Genomic DNA, 15,269 nt, shown 5'->3' with positions numbered 1-15,269 from the left:
CAGGATTTAGTGCGGGTGCCATACGTTCGCCGCACGGATCGCACCCGCACGGAAAACTCGCCCGTGTGAAAGGGGCCTAACAGTTGTTACTTAAACCTAGTGTTTTCCTTTTAACACTGTTGTGTATTATCCTTCTGTGCTAGGAAGCTGGGAACCCTCGAAATTTCTGCCAAGGCTGCCATATTGCTGCAAATTTTTGTGGTGTAGACTTTTCCCAGTACGCCAATTGTTCTAGATAGTATAGTTGATCTCCCCTGTTGGTCCGATGTTGAATTGAGAGGGGGAAGTCTGTCTGCTTCCAGCATGTAGCTATTAACAGTCTGGCTGTAGCTAGTAAAATCCGACAAAGCACTTGTATATGTTTAAACCTATTGAAGCTAGTAAATATACCAAATAAACACATTTTTGGAGTTACTGGAATCATTGTTTTACAAAGGTTAGACAGCAATGTGCAAATCTCAGTCCAGTATACTGCAATTTTAGGACAAGCCTACCATATATGACCATAGGAGCCTATATCGTTGCTACATCTCCAACAGATGGGGCTGACATCTGGGAACATTTGATGTAGACATTGTGGTGTGTAATACTATTGAGTCAATATTTTATAGCTGTTTTCCTGCAGCTGGACACCCTGGTGGTGCCAGATAGTATGAACCTAATTTCTTGTTCTGTAAATTGGATCTGCCACTCTTGTTCCCAAGAGGAAATAAAAGGGTATTTTTTTAGGGCTCATAAGACATAATAAAAAGTTGTATAATTTAGAGCTCTTTTTTTAAGGTTCTCTACTTTGTAGTGCCAGTGTCTCAAAGACAGAGAGCTCTGTGGAAACTGGGGAAGCTACTTGTTGCTTTTTAATTAAATGTAGAACGTGGCCTATTTGAAAGGTAGATAGGCACGCTACTAATGGGTTTTCTCTTAGGCTCGTATAATATGGAATATCATCATCAGGGCAAACAGACAAAAGGGGGACATTCATGTTGCCCAAAAGGTCGGTGAGGATGCACAGAGTACATCTCGTATTTGCATAAGGGTCAGGTAATATGGTGCTAAGCTAGATAGGAACTTAGAATCAATCCAAATCCTCACGGTATAGTGGGTTAGTGCACTAGTAGTACAAAGCATTGTACGAACTAGAGAGCAGTCTAAATATAAAAGGTATTGCAGAGTTTGACATGGCATCCTCCATGTCTATTCGCCCCGCGGGGGAACGAAGCCAGTCCAAATACCTAGTGCATACAATCATCTTATGATAAGTACTGTATATAGGTCAGGGATCCCCAGACCTCTTTTTCTGGGTTGTTGAATTAGATATTTATGGGGTAACCTGGGTTTCCTCCCTTCCCATAAGAAGGATGTAAAAACATCCTGTAGACATTTGAAAAATGCTCGTGGAATTGGGATTGGTAGAGCTTGTAAATAATATAGCACCTTAGGGAGCAAAATTGTTTTAAGACGAAGGGTATTTCCCAGGAACCTAGCAGCTCCTCAGGATCTTCCGCAATACCTGGAAATTTGCTGAGAACAGAGATGAAAAGTCAGGGGTAAGTTTTATTCCCAGAAACACTACTGACTGAGTGGTCCATTGAAAAGGAGTAGTTTGTTGTAATCTATCTTGTAATCGAGGAGCCAAAGAAACATTAAGAACAATTGATTTGGAGAAATTAACTGAGAAATTAGAAAGGGTGCCAAAGACCTGGAGAAGCGTCATGATCGCTGGGAAAGCCTGGTCTGGGTTTGCAACAAATAATAAGACATCATCAGCAAATGCTGCTAGTTCATGTGTTTTGGTTCTGACCTGGACTCCCTTCACCTCCTCCGACTGTCTAAAGGCCTGCAGAAGTGGTTCTATAACGAGAAAAAAAGAAGCAGGAACAGCTTCTTTTGTAGAGAGTAGGTAGGTGACTCCTTTAGGGCTGTTTGCAATTCTAAAAGAGAAAAGGGGTATTCTAGTTTTTGGGCCTGTTTGGTTTCAAAGAAGGTAGATTTAATGTTTTAAGCCAGCTCTGAATTTGCTAGGTTTTGCTATCACGTTGAGAGGGTGTTAATGGCTCTTGTAGATTATATAATTTACTGTAATATGCACAAGACTGCTTTGCTATTAAATCTGTTTTACTATATTCCTGTAAACCGGGAGACTTGATAAGGGAGACAAAAGAGGCAGATTTCCTCTTTTTTATTTGAGATAATAATATTTTCGATGCTTTATTACCATAGGCATAGTATTTATATTGGATAGTTAAAAACAGCTTAGCAGTGTGGGTATTTAACATGTTCTTCAATCCTGATCTCAGGGTATCCAGGCATGCCAAGGTATCCGCAGCTAGAGATCTCTTGTGTTGTAATTCTAAGGCTGAAATCTGTAATGAAAGGTCCTGAATTCTCGCCTGTAGTTTTTTGACATGTGTCCCCAAAGCGATAAAATGACTCTCATGACAGATTTATGAGCGTCCCATAACACTGAATCCGAGATGCCAGGGGATCCGTTTAAGGGAAGTATTCTTCCAAGTGATCAGCTAGCTTAATGATATGAGGTCCACTAATCAGAGTTTCATTTAATCACCATCTAAACTCTGATTTCTGCATATTTGTTATTACAATAGAGAAGAAAACCGGAGCATGATCGGATAAAAGTATACTTCCGATTTGTGAGGAGATGCAGTGCTGAAGAGAATGGATTGGGAAAAAAATATAATCCAGTCTTTGGTATGAGTGATGAGCAACTGAAAAATAAGTAGAATCTTTTTCATTTGAGTGCATTGTTCGCCACGTATCCACTAATCCTTGGGAAGCAAGTGCATTTTTAACCTTGCGCAGGGATGACAAAAACATAGCTGAAGACCTGGTCAAACAGTCGAGACCTGGGAACAAAGCCACACTAAAGTCACCTCCCAGCATAATTGTGCCTTCCACAAAATCTCCAAATCTGTCAATGACATCACTAAGCCAGTTCGCTTGCGCAGTATTGGGTGCATAAATATTCCCAAAGGGGAACAACTGAGGGCCTATAGTACCCTTAATAAAGATATATCTGCAGATATATGAAAGGCTATACTAACCTCTTTTGATGCAGATTGGGGAGAGGGGTTGTGAAACCATTGATTGTATAACTGGTGAGACAGCTTTGGTATATGGTTGATGCGGAATTGAGATTCCTGTATTGAAACATCTACCTTTTTTTAATGTAAAAAGTGACAAATCTGGCTCCTTTTTGTTGGAGCATTGAGCCCTCTGACATTCTAATGCAGATCACTTTAGAGATTTGCTTGTGGAGAACATCATTACATATTCCAGTTAATGGTCATAAAATATTTGCTTTCTGTAATTTTAATTAATTAGATGTTCTACTGTGAAATCTCAATTGTCTTGTCCTGTATATACGAGTATACCACGAGCTAATGTGGGCACTAGAAGTGCTTTTATAGGCTTACCACCTCCTGGCATTTCCTATCCAAAGCCCAAAAAAGTCAATTTTCTATCATCTTGGATGGAGAAAATTGCCAGGCAATGTTCCTTGGGTCATTTTATGAGCATTTCTTTCAAAATATTAGGTGAATAAACTTCAAAGACAAGCTTTAAAATCACTAACTCTTTCTCTTTTACAATCTGCATCTGCACAGGTTGCATGTGTGGTAGCGTATGTCCACTCCTGACTTATTGGGCAGATAATAGTTGTAATTGTGCAAAATAAATGTATTTTTGCACTTTACGGTGCCAGATTAGATTTAACCATTTAGAACCTAGAGTCTCCCTAGAGGGTACATTTACTGTCCATATGCTGTGCTTGTAACATGCAGCATGGTGTATGATTACCACCTTGGGGGTCACTTATTTGAGTAGGAGGTACTTGGCTTAGAAAAAAACACCTACAGTGTACATAAGGTTTGACCTGGCTTTAGATAGTTAACAGTTCTTGTTAGCTCATGCACTTTATAAATTATACCAAATAAAATGGGTAGAAAAAGAAAGGGTTTTTACAAGCACTGTCAGATTGGCCCACCAGAGTACCAGAGGATCCTTCAGTGGGCCCAAGCTTTAACATAAAAATGTACCCCTAATGTCTAATGCGCAGTTACAAAATTATGCCCGGCTGACTGCGGGGGCCCGAGATGGGATCGCGCAGTCACAAGGCAGCACACTCCAACGAAAAGGCTCTATTGAGAAACGCTCTTTTGTTGAGCTGAAATGTTGTGACCACAGGTGAATAAAATAACATTTTATTTTCAATTTTTTCTGAGTGTGCTGCCATTTTGTATCTTTAGATAGATAGATAGATAGATATAGGGAGTACAGCCCGGAACTCTATGGAGATGAATGGAACGGCACTGCACATGCTAGACTTGCTGCTCCATTCATTGTGGGGTCCCAAGGGGTAGGAGGTCCCTGTTCTCATGATTGATAAGGGTCCCAGCGACTGGACCACCGTGGATCTAATAGTTATCTCATATCCTGTAGATAGGGAATAACTTACTATAACTGGAATACCTGCCTCTAATTTCAGGTGGTCAGTATTGGTCAGTAATCAAAAAGTGGGTCTAAAATACAGAAGAGGCACACGTCTTTCAACCATAGTTTTTTCTCTCTAGATTCCACTCATGGTTTTGGCTTACAAATACTGATGGCTTCGATCAAATACTGACAGTGTGAAAGTGGTCTTACAAATATGTTACATGTGATTCGTTATTGTCGTCCAATTTGTCCCTAAAAAATGTTGACTGTCTGTGATTTTTTGTATAAGATGTCCAGAAAAAAAAACAAAAGATCATGATGGCAACCCAGTCTATGATACAAAATCTGCATTTATTTGTAAAATGCGTAGTATAAGGGTCCATTCACACGTCCGTATGTGTTTTGCGGACCGCACATCGCCGGCACTCTCCTAGAAAATGCCTTTTCTTGTCTGCAATTGCGGAAAAGAATAGGACATGTTCTATTTTTTTGCGGAACGGAAATGTGGATCCGGAAGTGCGGATCCGCATATTCGGATGCGGACAGCACATTCCGGCCCTATTGAAAATGAATAGGTCCGCACCTGTTCCGTAAAATTGCGGAACTGATGCGGACCCATTTTGCGGACGTGTGAATGGACCCTAAAGATGCAGGAGTCCATACCCACACATTAATCTTTATAGCTAGAATATGTATAATATGCTTCTTTCAGCGCAGTGGCCATATATTCTTTTCAATACTTGCAGGCTGGACAACCCATTCCTCAAGTGAAGGTCTTCGTTGTGAATCTGCGCGGTCCGTCGCACACTGTGGAGATCTTTCGTCCTGATACTTTTGAGTTCAGGTAAAGCAACACTTACTTGTCAAGGCATCATTTTATAGAAACTTTAATGGATATGTGTCCACAAAGAATGAAAGATGGAAGCAGCACTCCTCAGGACAGGCCATCAGTATCTGATCGGTGGGGATCCAATACTCCCCACCTTCACCGACCAGCTCTTCTGTTGTAGCTCTGGTGTGAGAGTAGCCCGGTCCATTGTGCAGTTGGACAGAGGTGGTTACTGCAGCATGGCTCCTATTGAAGTCAGTGGGAACAGGACTGCAATAACCAGCTCCTTCAAGTTCCTAATCTAGAGCAGAGTAGAAGTAAACTTCAATTAATGCAAGCCTTTACTTCCTCCCTGCTTACAGAAATATTGAAAATTATATAACTATATAAACTATATAAAGAGAGTGCTATAGGTGTTCAGATAGAGCAAAAAGAAATTGAGTATTTTATACAGAGAATAACAAGCGAATTCAGTATCTTTACAGGGAACTTGCTAGGTAATAAAGTAGATGTAGTTCATTGTGGCTGAATAAAATACCATTATAGCCTATCATATCACAAATTCAAGTACCTGATGGTCAGTATGCTAGAAGGCACCTACATGTGCCCATATTATTTATTTCGATGTGATGTTTGTTATGGAAGATAAAGAGGAAGACAAAGCTTTAATATTAAAGGAAGTTCTCCATGTTTTGCAAAAAAAGCTGGCGCGTTCTAACCCTGTGGAATAAAATTAGTTTTGTAAGTACTCACCCTTGCGTCTGGCTGCCGATGCCACTGTTTCTGCTGTGCTCAGAAGGACTGCAGGCTTAGGTTGCAACCAGATGTATTCCTGAGTCTTCCTTTTCAGCTGCATATACTATATATTCAGCTGAACAGGAAGACTTTCAGTCGGGACCTGAGCGGATAAGAGCCTGCAGCTTGTGTGAGAGCAGTGGAGATGGCGACATTGGTAGCCCAGTAGAGGGGTAAGTATTGACAAAACTATATTTCCTTCATATTTGAGGTGTTTCTGCAAAGCCTGAAGAATCCCTTAAAAAATAAAAAGTCATCTCTCAAATGCTATAACAATTCTAGACTTATTATGTCCACTTAAATTGTACTAAGATACATTAGGTATTGATATTGCAATGCTCCGTCCCCACCACCATCCCACTATCCGGGGCGGTCATGGGTGCGCGTCACTGCTAATGCTGTCCAAAAGCTGAGTCCCCGCTGGTCTTCTGCTGCCCTCTAACAGCAGAGCCGGCTGCCAAAGTTCTGTGTGCCCCGCTGGAGGCTGCAGCCGCCGTCTTAATGCCAGGTCTCTTCCCTGCTCCTACAGGGCACACACACACTAATCTTCACCAGCCAATGGCTGGACATCTGAGGATACTTAGAGCACCATTTCCTAAGGAGTGGTGCCTGAGCAATAGGTTCTTTAGCTTGCTAGTTCCTGCAAAAGTGTGCTGTTCCGTTTGCCTGCCCATTTACCGACCTCTGTTTACTGTTTCTGCCCCTCCACTGCCTGTGTTTAATAACCGTATTGATCCTCTGCCGCATGTTCTGACCCTGGCCTGTCACTGACTACAGTTTTACTTGATCCCTGAGTGCTCCACACTGGTGTCTCTGACCCCTGTGGGTCAGCTGTCAGCCACACAGGGATTACTACCAGAGGTAGCAGTGGCTCCTCTGCAGTGAAGTTCATATCTCTGTATAGGAGCTAAAGGATAGAAACTAGGGGACTATCAGGATAATGCCTTTATAATTAGCTCAGTCAAACTTGTTGGTTTATGCAGTGGTCACCCATTGTCTGTAACAGGTATCTGTCAAATAAACACTTGTTTGGCCAACCGCTATCTCTCCTGACCCCCCCCCTGTACACATGTATGTTATAAGGTTGGATAGTTCTCCAATTGGATAGCGTGGGTATTAGGAGATGGTTCCCAAACCAGATATATGTAATATAGAATGACTCCTGTACTCCACTTTGAGTTTCAGTATAAAGCTTTATTTAGTGCGGTTCCAGTCAAAGTTTGACTGGAACCGCACTAAATAAAGCTTTATACTGAAACTCAAAGTGGAGTACAGGAGTCATTCTATTGTACACATGTATGGTTAGTTCAGCCAAGCGCAAATGTGTTCTGCTAAAAGACTCATCTGTCAGCAGCTTATCTACCAGAGAACAAAAGGATCTGCCAGTTGAAGTCCAACATGCCTGATCATTATCTCCCCATCAACCACTGGGGAAGAGTTATGAGGGTTCCATACACATTAGGTGGTTGTTTGGTCCCACTGAATGTATGTAGCCAGGTCAAGTCTTGCTGTCTTTACATTCTGCTTTTAGCTCAGATTTTTTTTTCTCATAGGGAGTACTATATTACCCTGGTAAAATGGGTAACAAATTCTCAACTTGCTGTGCAATGGATGAACCGCCCACAAAACCTATCTCTTCTCACAATCTGTAATACGACTACTGGCATCTGTGTGGAGGTGAGTACTTTTGTTTTGGCTTCCATAAGTATTTATACTCCTTTATAATCCATGGGTAAGAAGGCAAAATGCTATATATATCTGGCTGTCAGAAATCATGATCATTTCACTATTTAATTTTTTCACAGAGTAGCATAATATTACACATCCTGAAAAAAAATCCTCATTCAGACTGGCTTGTTTGGACACACCTTCTCATTCAAAGAGTTTTCTTTATTTTCATGACTATGAAAATTGTAGATTCACACTGAAGGCATCAAAACTATGAATTAACACATGTGAAATTATATACATAACAAAAAAGTGTGAAACAACTGAAAATATGTCATATTCTAGGTTCTTCAAAGTAGCCACCTTTTGCTTTGATTACTGCTTTGCACACTCTTGGCATTCTCTTGATGAGCTTCAAGAGGTAGTCACCTGAAATGGTTTTCACTTCACAGGTGTGCCCTGTGAGGTTTAATAAGTGGGATTTCTTGCCTTATAAATGGGGTTGGGACCATCAGTTGCGTTGTGGAGAAGTCAGGTGGATACACAGCTGATAGTCCTACTGAATAGACTGTTAGAATTTGTATTATGGCAAGAAAAAAGCAGCTAAGTAAAGAAAAACGAGTGGCCATCATTACTTTAAGAAATTAAGGTCAGTCAGTCCGAAAAATTGGGAAAACTTTGAAAGTAAGGGCTATTTGACCATGAAGGAGAGTGATGGGGTGCTGCGCCAGATGATCTGGCCTCCACAGTCACCGGACCTGAACCCAATCGAGATGGTTTGTAGTGAGCTGGACCGCAGAGTGAAGGCAAAAGGGCCAACAAGTGCTAAGCATCTCTGGGAACTCCTTCAAGACTGTTGGAAGACCATTTCAGGTGACTACCTCTTGAAGCTCATCAGGAGAATGCCAATAATGTGCAAAGCAGTAATCAAAGCAAAAGGTGGCTACTTTGAAGAACTTAGAATATGACATATTTTCTGTTGTTTCAGACTTTTTTGTTATGTATATAATTCCACATGTGTTAATTCATAGTTTTGATGCCTTCATAGTCATGAAAATAAAGAAAACTCTTTGAATGAGAAGGTGTGTCCAAACTTTTGGTCTGTACTGTAAGTTAAGGTCATAAGGCTACTTTCACACTTGCGTTTTAGTTTTCCTGTATTGAGATCTGTCATAGGGGCTCAATACTGAAAAAAATAACACATTTCAGATTTGTCCACATTCATTGTCAATGTACACAAAACAGAACTGAACAGAATGTAATGCTCCAAAATGAATTCCGTTCCATTTAGTTGTGTTCCTGTACCGGAGAGCAAACCGCAACATGTTGCATTTTGCTTTCCATCATGGGATGCGGAGCAAGACGGATCCGGCATTACCCCCAATGCAAGTCAATGGGGACGGATCCGTTTTCTCTGCCACAATAGAAAACGGATCCGTTCTCCATTTACTTTCAATGGAGTTCATGATGGATCCGTCTTGGCAATATTAAAGATAATACAACCGGATCCGTTCATAAAGGATGCAGATGGTTGTATCAGTAAGGGAAGCGTTTTTGCTGAACCCTGCTAGTGTGAAAGTAGCCTAAGAGTTTGTAATATAAAAGAAAGATGTAACAAGTAAGGAAATGTTAAAGCAAGAATTAAATATGACAAAATAACATAACAGAAGCAGCTCTCGCTAGGAGTCAAGTCGCCCGTTTTTCATTTCTGCAGAACACCACATAGAGCCTTTCTAAGGGAGGTGTACAGTACTGAAATCATAATAATAATGGTGTTGGTTTGTGCATTATTACACCAGCAGCCTTAGAAGTTTTTTTTTTTCATCCAGAAACTCAGCACTTTCACAAGAGACAGTAACTGCCCCACAAAATGTCCTGCCTGAGGCCACTACCTCCCTAGGCCTCATTATAAGCTTATCACTGCTGTGCTGGATACACCGTACAGTTCTATGTCCTATATACAAAAAATGTAAGAACGCTCTAAGTTTTACAAGCTTATTTGTGCACTTCTTTTCTTTGATAACTTCCATTACACTAATAGCTACATTTAGATTGTTCCTGGAAAATGGCACTATCCAGGCACAATTGTTTGATTGGTTTATAATCAATATAATGATTAATTTTAAGAATTCATTCAATATAATAGTGAAGTTAACAGGTAGATTTTTGTTTACACAAAAAACAGCTCCACCATTGAAGGAGACGACTTGAGGACCCTTAAAAAGGGTATTCTGATATTTTATTACTGATGACCTATCCTGTGGATAGGTCATCGGTATCCAATCGTTGGGGGTCCAACAACCGAGACCCCCACCGATCAGCTGTTTGAGAAGTCGATTGGTTCAAAAACTTTGTTATTAATGCTCTGTCTATACAGCATTAAAGGGATTCTGTCACCTCCCCTAACCCAAAAAACGATTTTAAAGCAGCCATGAAGCACAGCTTACCTTGATTAGGCTGTGCTCTTTTATCTTGTAATCCGTCCAGCAGTTTCTTCAAAAAACGACTTTTATTGATATGCAAATGAGTCCTGAAGGTGCCCAGAGGGGCGTTTTGTTCATCTTAGAGAGCCCAGTACCGCCCCTCTTACAGTGCCCAGCCCGCCTTCCTTGCACTGTCTATCCGCCCCCAGCCTGCCACAGCCTCTCCTCCCCCTCCCTCACGCCGAACGAACTCTCGCACAGGCGCAGTACCCACTGAGGGCTGCGCCTGTGCGATCAGCAGGAGACTGAGGGCAGGAGCTTCATCCTCGTCACTGGGCATGCGCCGAGCCCAGTGACGTCCGATGCTCGCTCTTCCCTCAGTCAGCAGGGAAGAGCGAGCATCGGACGTCACTGGGCTCGGCGCATGCCCAGTGACGAGGATGAAGCTCCTACCCTCAGTCTCCTGCTGATCGCACAGGCGCAGCCCTCAGTGGGTACTGCGCCTGTACGAGAGTTCGTTCGGCCGTGAGGGAGAGGGAGGAGAGGCTGTGGCAGGCTGTGGGCGGTTAGACAGTGCAAGGAAGGCGGGCTGGGCACTGTAAGAGGGGCGGTACTGGGCTCTCTAAGATGAACAAAACACCCCTCTGGGCACCTTCAGGACTAATTTACATATCAATAAAAGTCGTTTTTTGAAGAAACTGCTGGACGGATTACAAGATCAAAGAGCACAGCCTAATCAAGGTAAGCTGTGCTTCATGGCTGCTTTAAAATCGTTTTTTGGGTTAGGGGAGGTGACAGAATCCCTTTAAAATGTATTAGCTCTGTGTAGGCACAAGACTTTGGTGAATTACTTTGGTATTCCTATCTGCATATTTAAAAACATTTAGGAATAGAAATTCAAAGTAGGCTTTGGTACTGGCTGGTACCTAGCTGCCAAAGCCGATTCAGATTCCTATTTTAACTACTGGTATGGCAGGAAGTCCAGTCAGACAATCTCATGGCCTATTACAATTCAGTGTTTATTATTAACCATGTTAGAAACTTATTGCATTTTAGGGTCCATATTACAACAGCAAAACCCAAACGTTGCTTGGTTCTCCAGAAAAGCCTAGAAAATCCAATATTCTGATAATAAAAAAAAACACAAAATATGTCCTCATATTCATCATCTTTCTCTAGCTATGTCTAAACTAAGAGGGAAAATGATTATGAATGCTTTACTAATGTCATGCTCATTATTTCATGTGATATCTCGCACATATGAGATGCCTCCATTGAATTCATAATAACACTGAGAAATTATTTTCATTATCACCAGTGATCACTTAGTGACATCAGCATGGCCATCTGCAGAACAACATCCGCTTGTCATCTCTAACACAGGAGAACAATGCAGCCTTGTCTATCACAGATCTCATAGCTCTCAAGAGATGCTTTACTCTCAGCAGAAGCATAAGTATCTCCAAATATTGCCACTGCGCAGTAATCATCACGCTCATTCCCATCAGCACTTGTTCACGATAATAATGCTATTATTTATTGTATATTTAGAAGTACAGAACTTCCTCTGACATGTGGATCAGCAGTCAGGTAAAGACATCGCAATCATCTCATAGTAATTTTTTCAATTATTGGGGTACAATCCCCTTAAAGTTAAATACAGGTGAATATAACTATGTTTTATCAGAAAAAAAAAGACTTCTTTCTCCTGTTATGAAAACTGTCAGCCCACTGACGGATCAAATTGTAGCTGGTCTTAGAAGTCTATATAGAGGGGAGAAGGGGGGAGCTGCAGTGAGAGACACAAACACAGGTACAGAAGCTGCAGCAGGTGATAATAAGTATTATATTTCTCCCCAAGTGCTTTATTCACATCAATACTGCCCAGTACTTCTCTATAATGTACTGTATGCTGCTTCTGACTGAGTGACAGAGAGTTAGGAGTAAAGTCACCAGTTTTTTCTGTGTGCAGTCTATAGGAGACATGATAACAGCTAGTTTTTACCCACTAGCTCAGGGACAACTGATAATGAAAGATATAGGAGGCAGAGGGGGAAAATGCTGAATATAAGTAATATAATGGTCAGAAATTGGATATACATGACGTTTATACTGAAAAGTCATCTGGGAATGTCAGTACACTTTAAGTTAAATGAGTGAATGAAAGGTGAGCTGCAGTAAGCCAGCAAGATTTTTGCTTCCAGGTCTATGCACTGTCCATGTGTTAATTACATACCGGTGGCTGCTGCAAACTGATAGGTGAGGGAGCTGTATTGGACCCCCACCAATCTGAAATTGATGACCTATTCTGAAGATAGGTCCATCAATCTCTAAACATGGGAAAATCCCTTTGAAGTCCCAAAATGGTTGGTAATCACAGGTTTGTTAATAATAGGTTAGGCAGTGATGTCACAAAATGCTCTGAGACCGACAGTTGCCAAAATGCGGCAGCGTTGTGTCCAATATAAGGATATATTGTTTGTAACGACATTATTAAACATGACCAGCAATGCATAGAACAGCGTTAGAGAAAGAGGTGAGTATAGCATTGTTTCTTACTTTACACCATTTGGTGGCTTGTCCGAGATTTTTAATGATCTCAGACAACCCCCTTTAAGGTCCCAGAGTTGGTGTTGATGGGTAGTCTTTATGCCCTATGACATCTCAGTATTAGCATCCTTCTATCACACAAAGACTGGCTCTTGCTGTAGGAGATTCAGCCTGTTCATGGAATACATGGTCATCCATTCAGTTGCTAAAGGTAAAATGTATGACAGCTTCAATTGAAAATATGGGTCGTCTTCATGAGACAACCCCGTTAATATAAATTATTTTATTCTATACTAGCAAATCTCTCTTTTCCACAGCACATATTGATGTGTCTAATCTACACTGAGCTAGGGAAACTCTTAATACATCCTCATCCAAAGTATTCCCCAAAGTAGCCAAAATAAGCAAAGATATTCCGTTATAAAACTGCTTTGTTTTTATGTAGATGGGAAACGGGCACGTCTAATAATCAAATCCCCAAAGGCAAGCTGGTGTAGTGCTAGCAATATTATTATCCCTGTGGCACTATTTTAATTAGTTTAATGCTGCATCTGCTGCATTGAAAATCTGAGGATCAACCTTGATGTCCTACTTTTTTCTAAGATAGAATGGAGGCAGAATTTATTTCACTACATCGTGTCTTCTTAGAATTACAACAGCCCCGTGTCTTCACATTACTCTAAGGCCTCGTGCACATGACCATATCCATTTTGCGGATCCGCAAAATACAGATGCGATTTGCGTGCTGTCCATAATTTTTTTAAACTTCAATGGGTCTGTGGTCCGCATTTTGCGAACACATTCTATATTTTTGCAGAATATGGATTGAGAAAGCACATGGATGATCCGTTGGCTGCAAAATGGTGACCACTAACTAATTGAAGTCAATGGGTCTGCAAACAATGGGAAGGTACACAAGGACGGTATCCGTATTTTTTGGACTGCAGAATAGATACGGTCATATGCATGAGGCCTGACACTCCATTCTTTTTGCAGGCTGCCCCGGTGCTTTCTGCAGATTTTACTTTCCTTCTGGTACCAGTGAAGCAAGGAGGACAGGGGGAATATGTCCATATCACCATGTTCTCCACACAGGTAGTGATGATACAAGAATACAGTCATCATCAGGATGTTTAGAATCCTCCATTGTCTTAGCACCACGGACAGCATGAAACGCATCAGCCTCTAATGTACTCTTATCCTCACTGCAGCTAGGCGGGAAAGAAAACTCGTTACAAATGTTGACTTCTGGGGAATGGGATGTGACAAGGATAGTGACCTACAATACAAACAACAAAACAGTGTGAGTATTGATTTCTTGTGTAATTGTGGGGCGACTACAATACAGACAAGTCTATAGGATGCAGAATACCCAACTGTCTAGAATTTGCTTGCTAATGTCCAGTCCTTCCTCAACCATGTGGTAGCATTTTTATAGAATTGGATGAAAGAAAAAGGAAAAAGTCTGGTACCGTGTTAGCCAATAGAAAAATAGTTTAGTGCTCTCATTAAGAGAAACAAAATAAGAGTATAGCAGGTTTGATACCTTTTAATGGCTAACAAAAATAGAAGTAATGATGTTACATAGCGAGCTTTCGAGACATCACCAGTCTCTTCATCAGGCGTACTACAAGAATATATGAAGAAACAGCAATATATATACAATAAGAACAGAGGCATGGGGGGAATGAATGGACATTTGAAAAAAAGCAGAACAACATATTAAAGATCTTGAGAATGAATCCTTAATTATCTTACAGATAAGGGGTGTGAAAGTTTTATGGTCTCTAAATTGATGTTATCTCAGAGACCTGGTGCCCCGACTATGTCTATAGAAGACTCTTTAGATCTTGTAGTGTGTCATAAATCCCGGGGACAAATTCAGTCCAGTATTCAAAGTGTCAAGCAGTGTTATAAATTTGTATTCCCAAATTCTTCTAGCTTTTTGGGATTTGAAGTTACCTTTTAATATGAGAACTTTCATGTGTTCTACATTGTGTCCTGGGCTACAGAAATGCTTAGCCACAGGAAAGCGTAGCTTCTTCTCTTTAATTGTGTGGCGGTGGGACCTCATCCTTGCATTGAGTCTCTGTCCTGTTTCTCCAACGTAGAGGCCTCTAACAGGACATTTAGTGCAGAGAATCAGATAAACAACATTAGATGTAGAACATGTGAATGTCCCAGGGATCCTATATTCCTGCTGTGTGTTGGGGATCCGGATCTTATCTGTTGTCATTATATGGAAACAGGTTTTGCATCTTCTTATATTACAGGGAAGGGTTCCTTTTTCTGTGGTACATGGCCTTGAACTTGATCTGATCAGAATGTTCCTTAGATTTGGAGGTTGTCGGTAAGCTAGTAAGGGGGGGTCTGGGAAGATTGTTTTTAGTCGTTCATCCTTACGTAGGACATGATGTAATTTTTTGGCAGTTTTCCTCAGTACCTCTAGTTGTGGGTTTTAGGTCACAACCAGAGGTATGCGCTGGTTCTGTTTCTTTTCATTGTATTGGAGAAGTTGACTACTGGGGATCTTGGTGGCTCTTGTGATCTGATCT

The 15,269-nt window shown here is 41.1% G+C and overlaps 1 protein-coding gene across 1 annotated transcript in view; it reads left to right on the top strand.

The window, feature by feature from the left end:
- Window positions 1-15,269, top strand: part of LOC122932239 (inactive dipeptidyl peptidase 10-like) — a 176,034-nt gene that overhangs the window by 75,809 nt on the left and 84,956 nt on the right. The window contains exons 9-13 of the mRNA XM_044286533.1: window positions 5,196-5,293; window positions 7,627-7,750; window positions 11,716-11,754; window positions 13,711-13,809; window positions 13,926-14,017. Coding sequence (XP_044142468.1) covers window positions 5,196-5,293; window positions 7,627-7,750; window positions 11,716-11,754; window positions 13,711-13,809; window positions 13,926-14,017 — 452 coding nt within the window. The remainder of the gene's footprint in view (window positions 1-5,195; window positions 5,294-7,626; window positions 7,751-11,715; window positions 11,755-13,710; window positions 13,810-13,925; window positions 14,018-15,269) is intronic.

Source organism: Bufo gargarizans, chromosome 3 (genome assembly GCF_014858855.1).
Source record: "Bufo gargarizans isolate SCDJY-AF-19 chromosome 3, ASM1485885v1, whole genome shotgun sequence".
Taxonomy (NCBI): Eukaryota; Metazoa; Chordata; class Amphibia; order Anura; family Bufonidae; genus Bufo; species Bufo gargarizans.
This window is presented reverse-complemented; position numbering and strand designations above follow the sequence as displayed.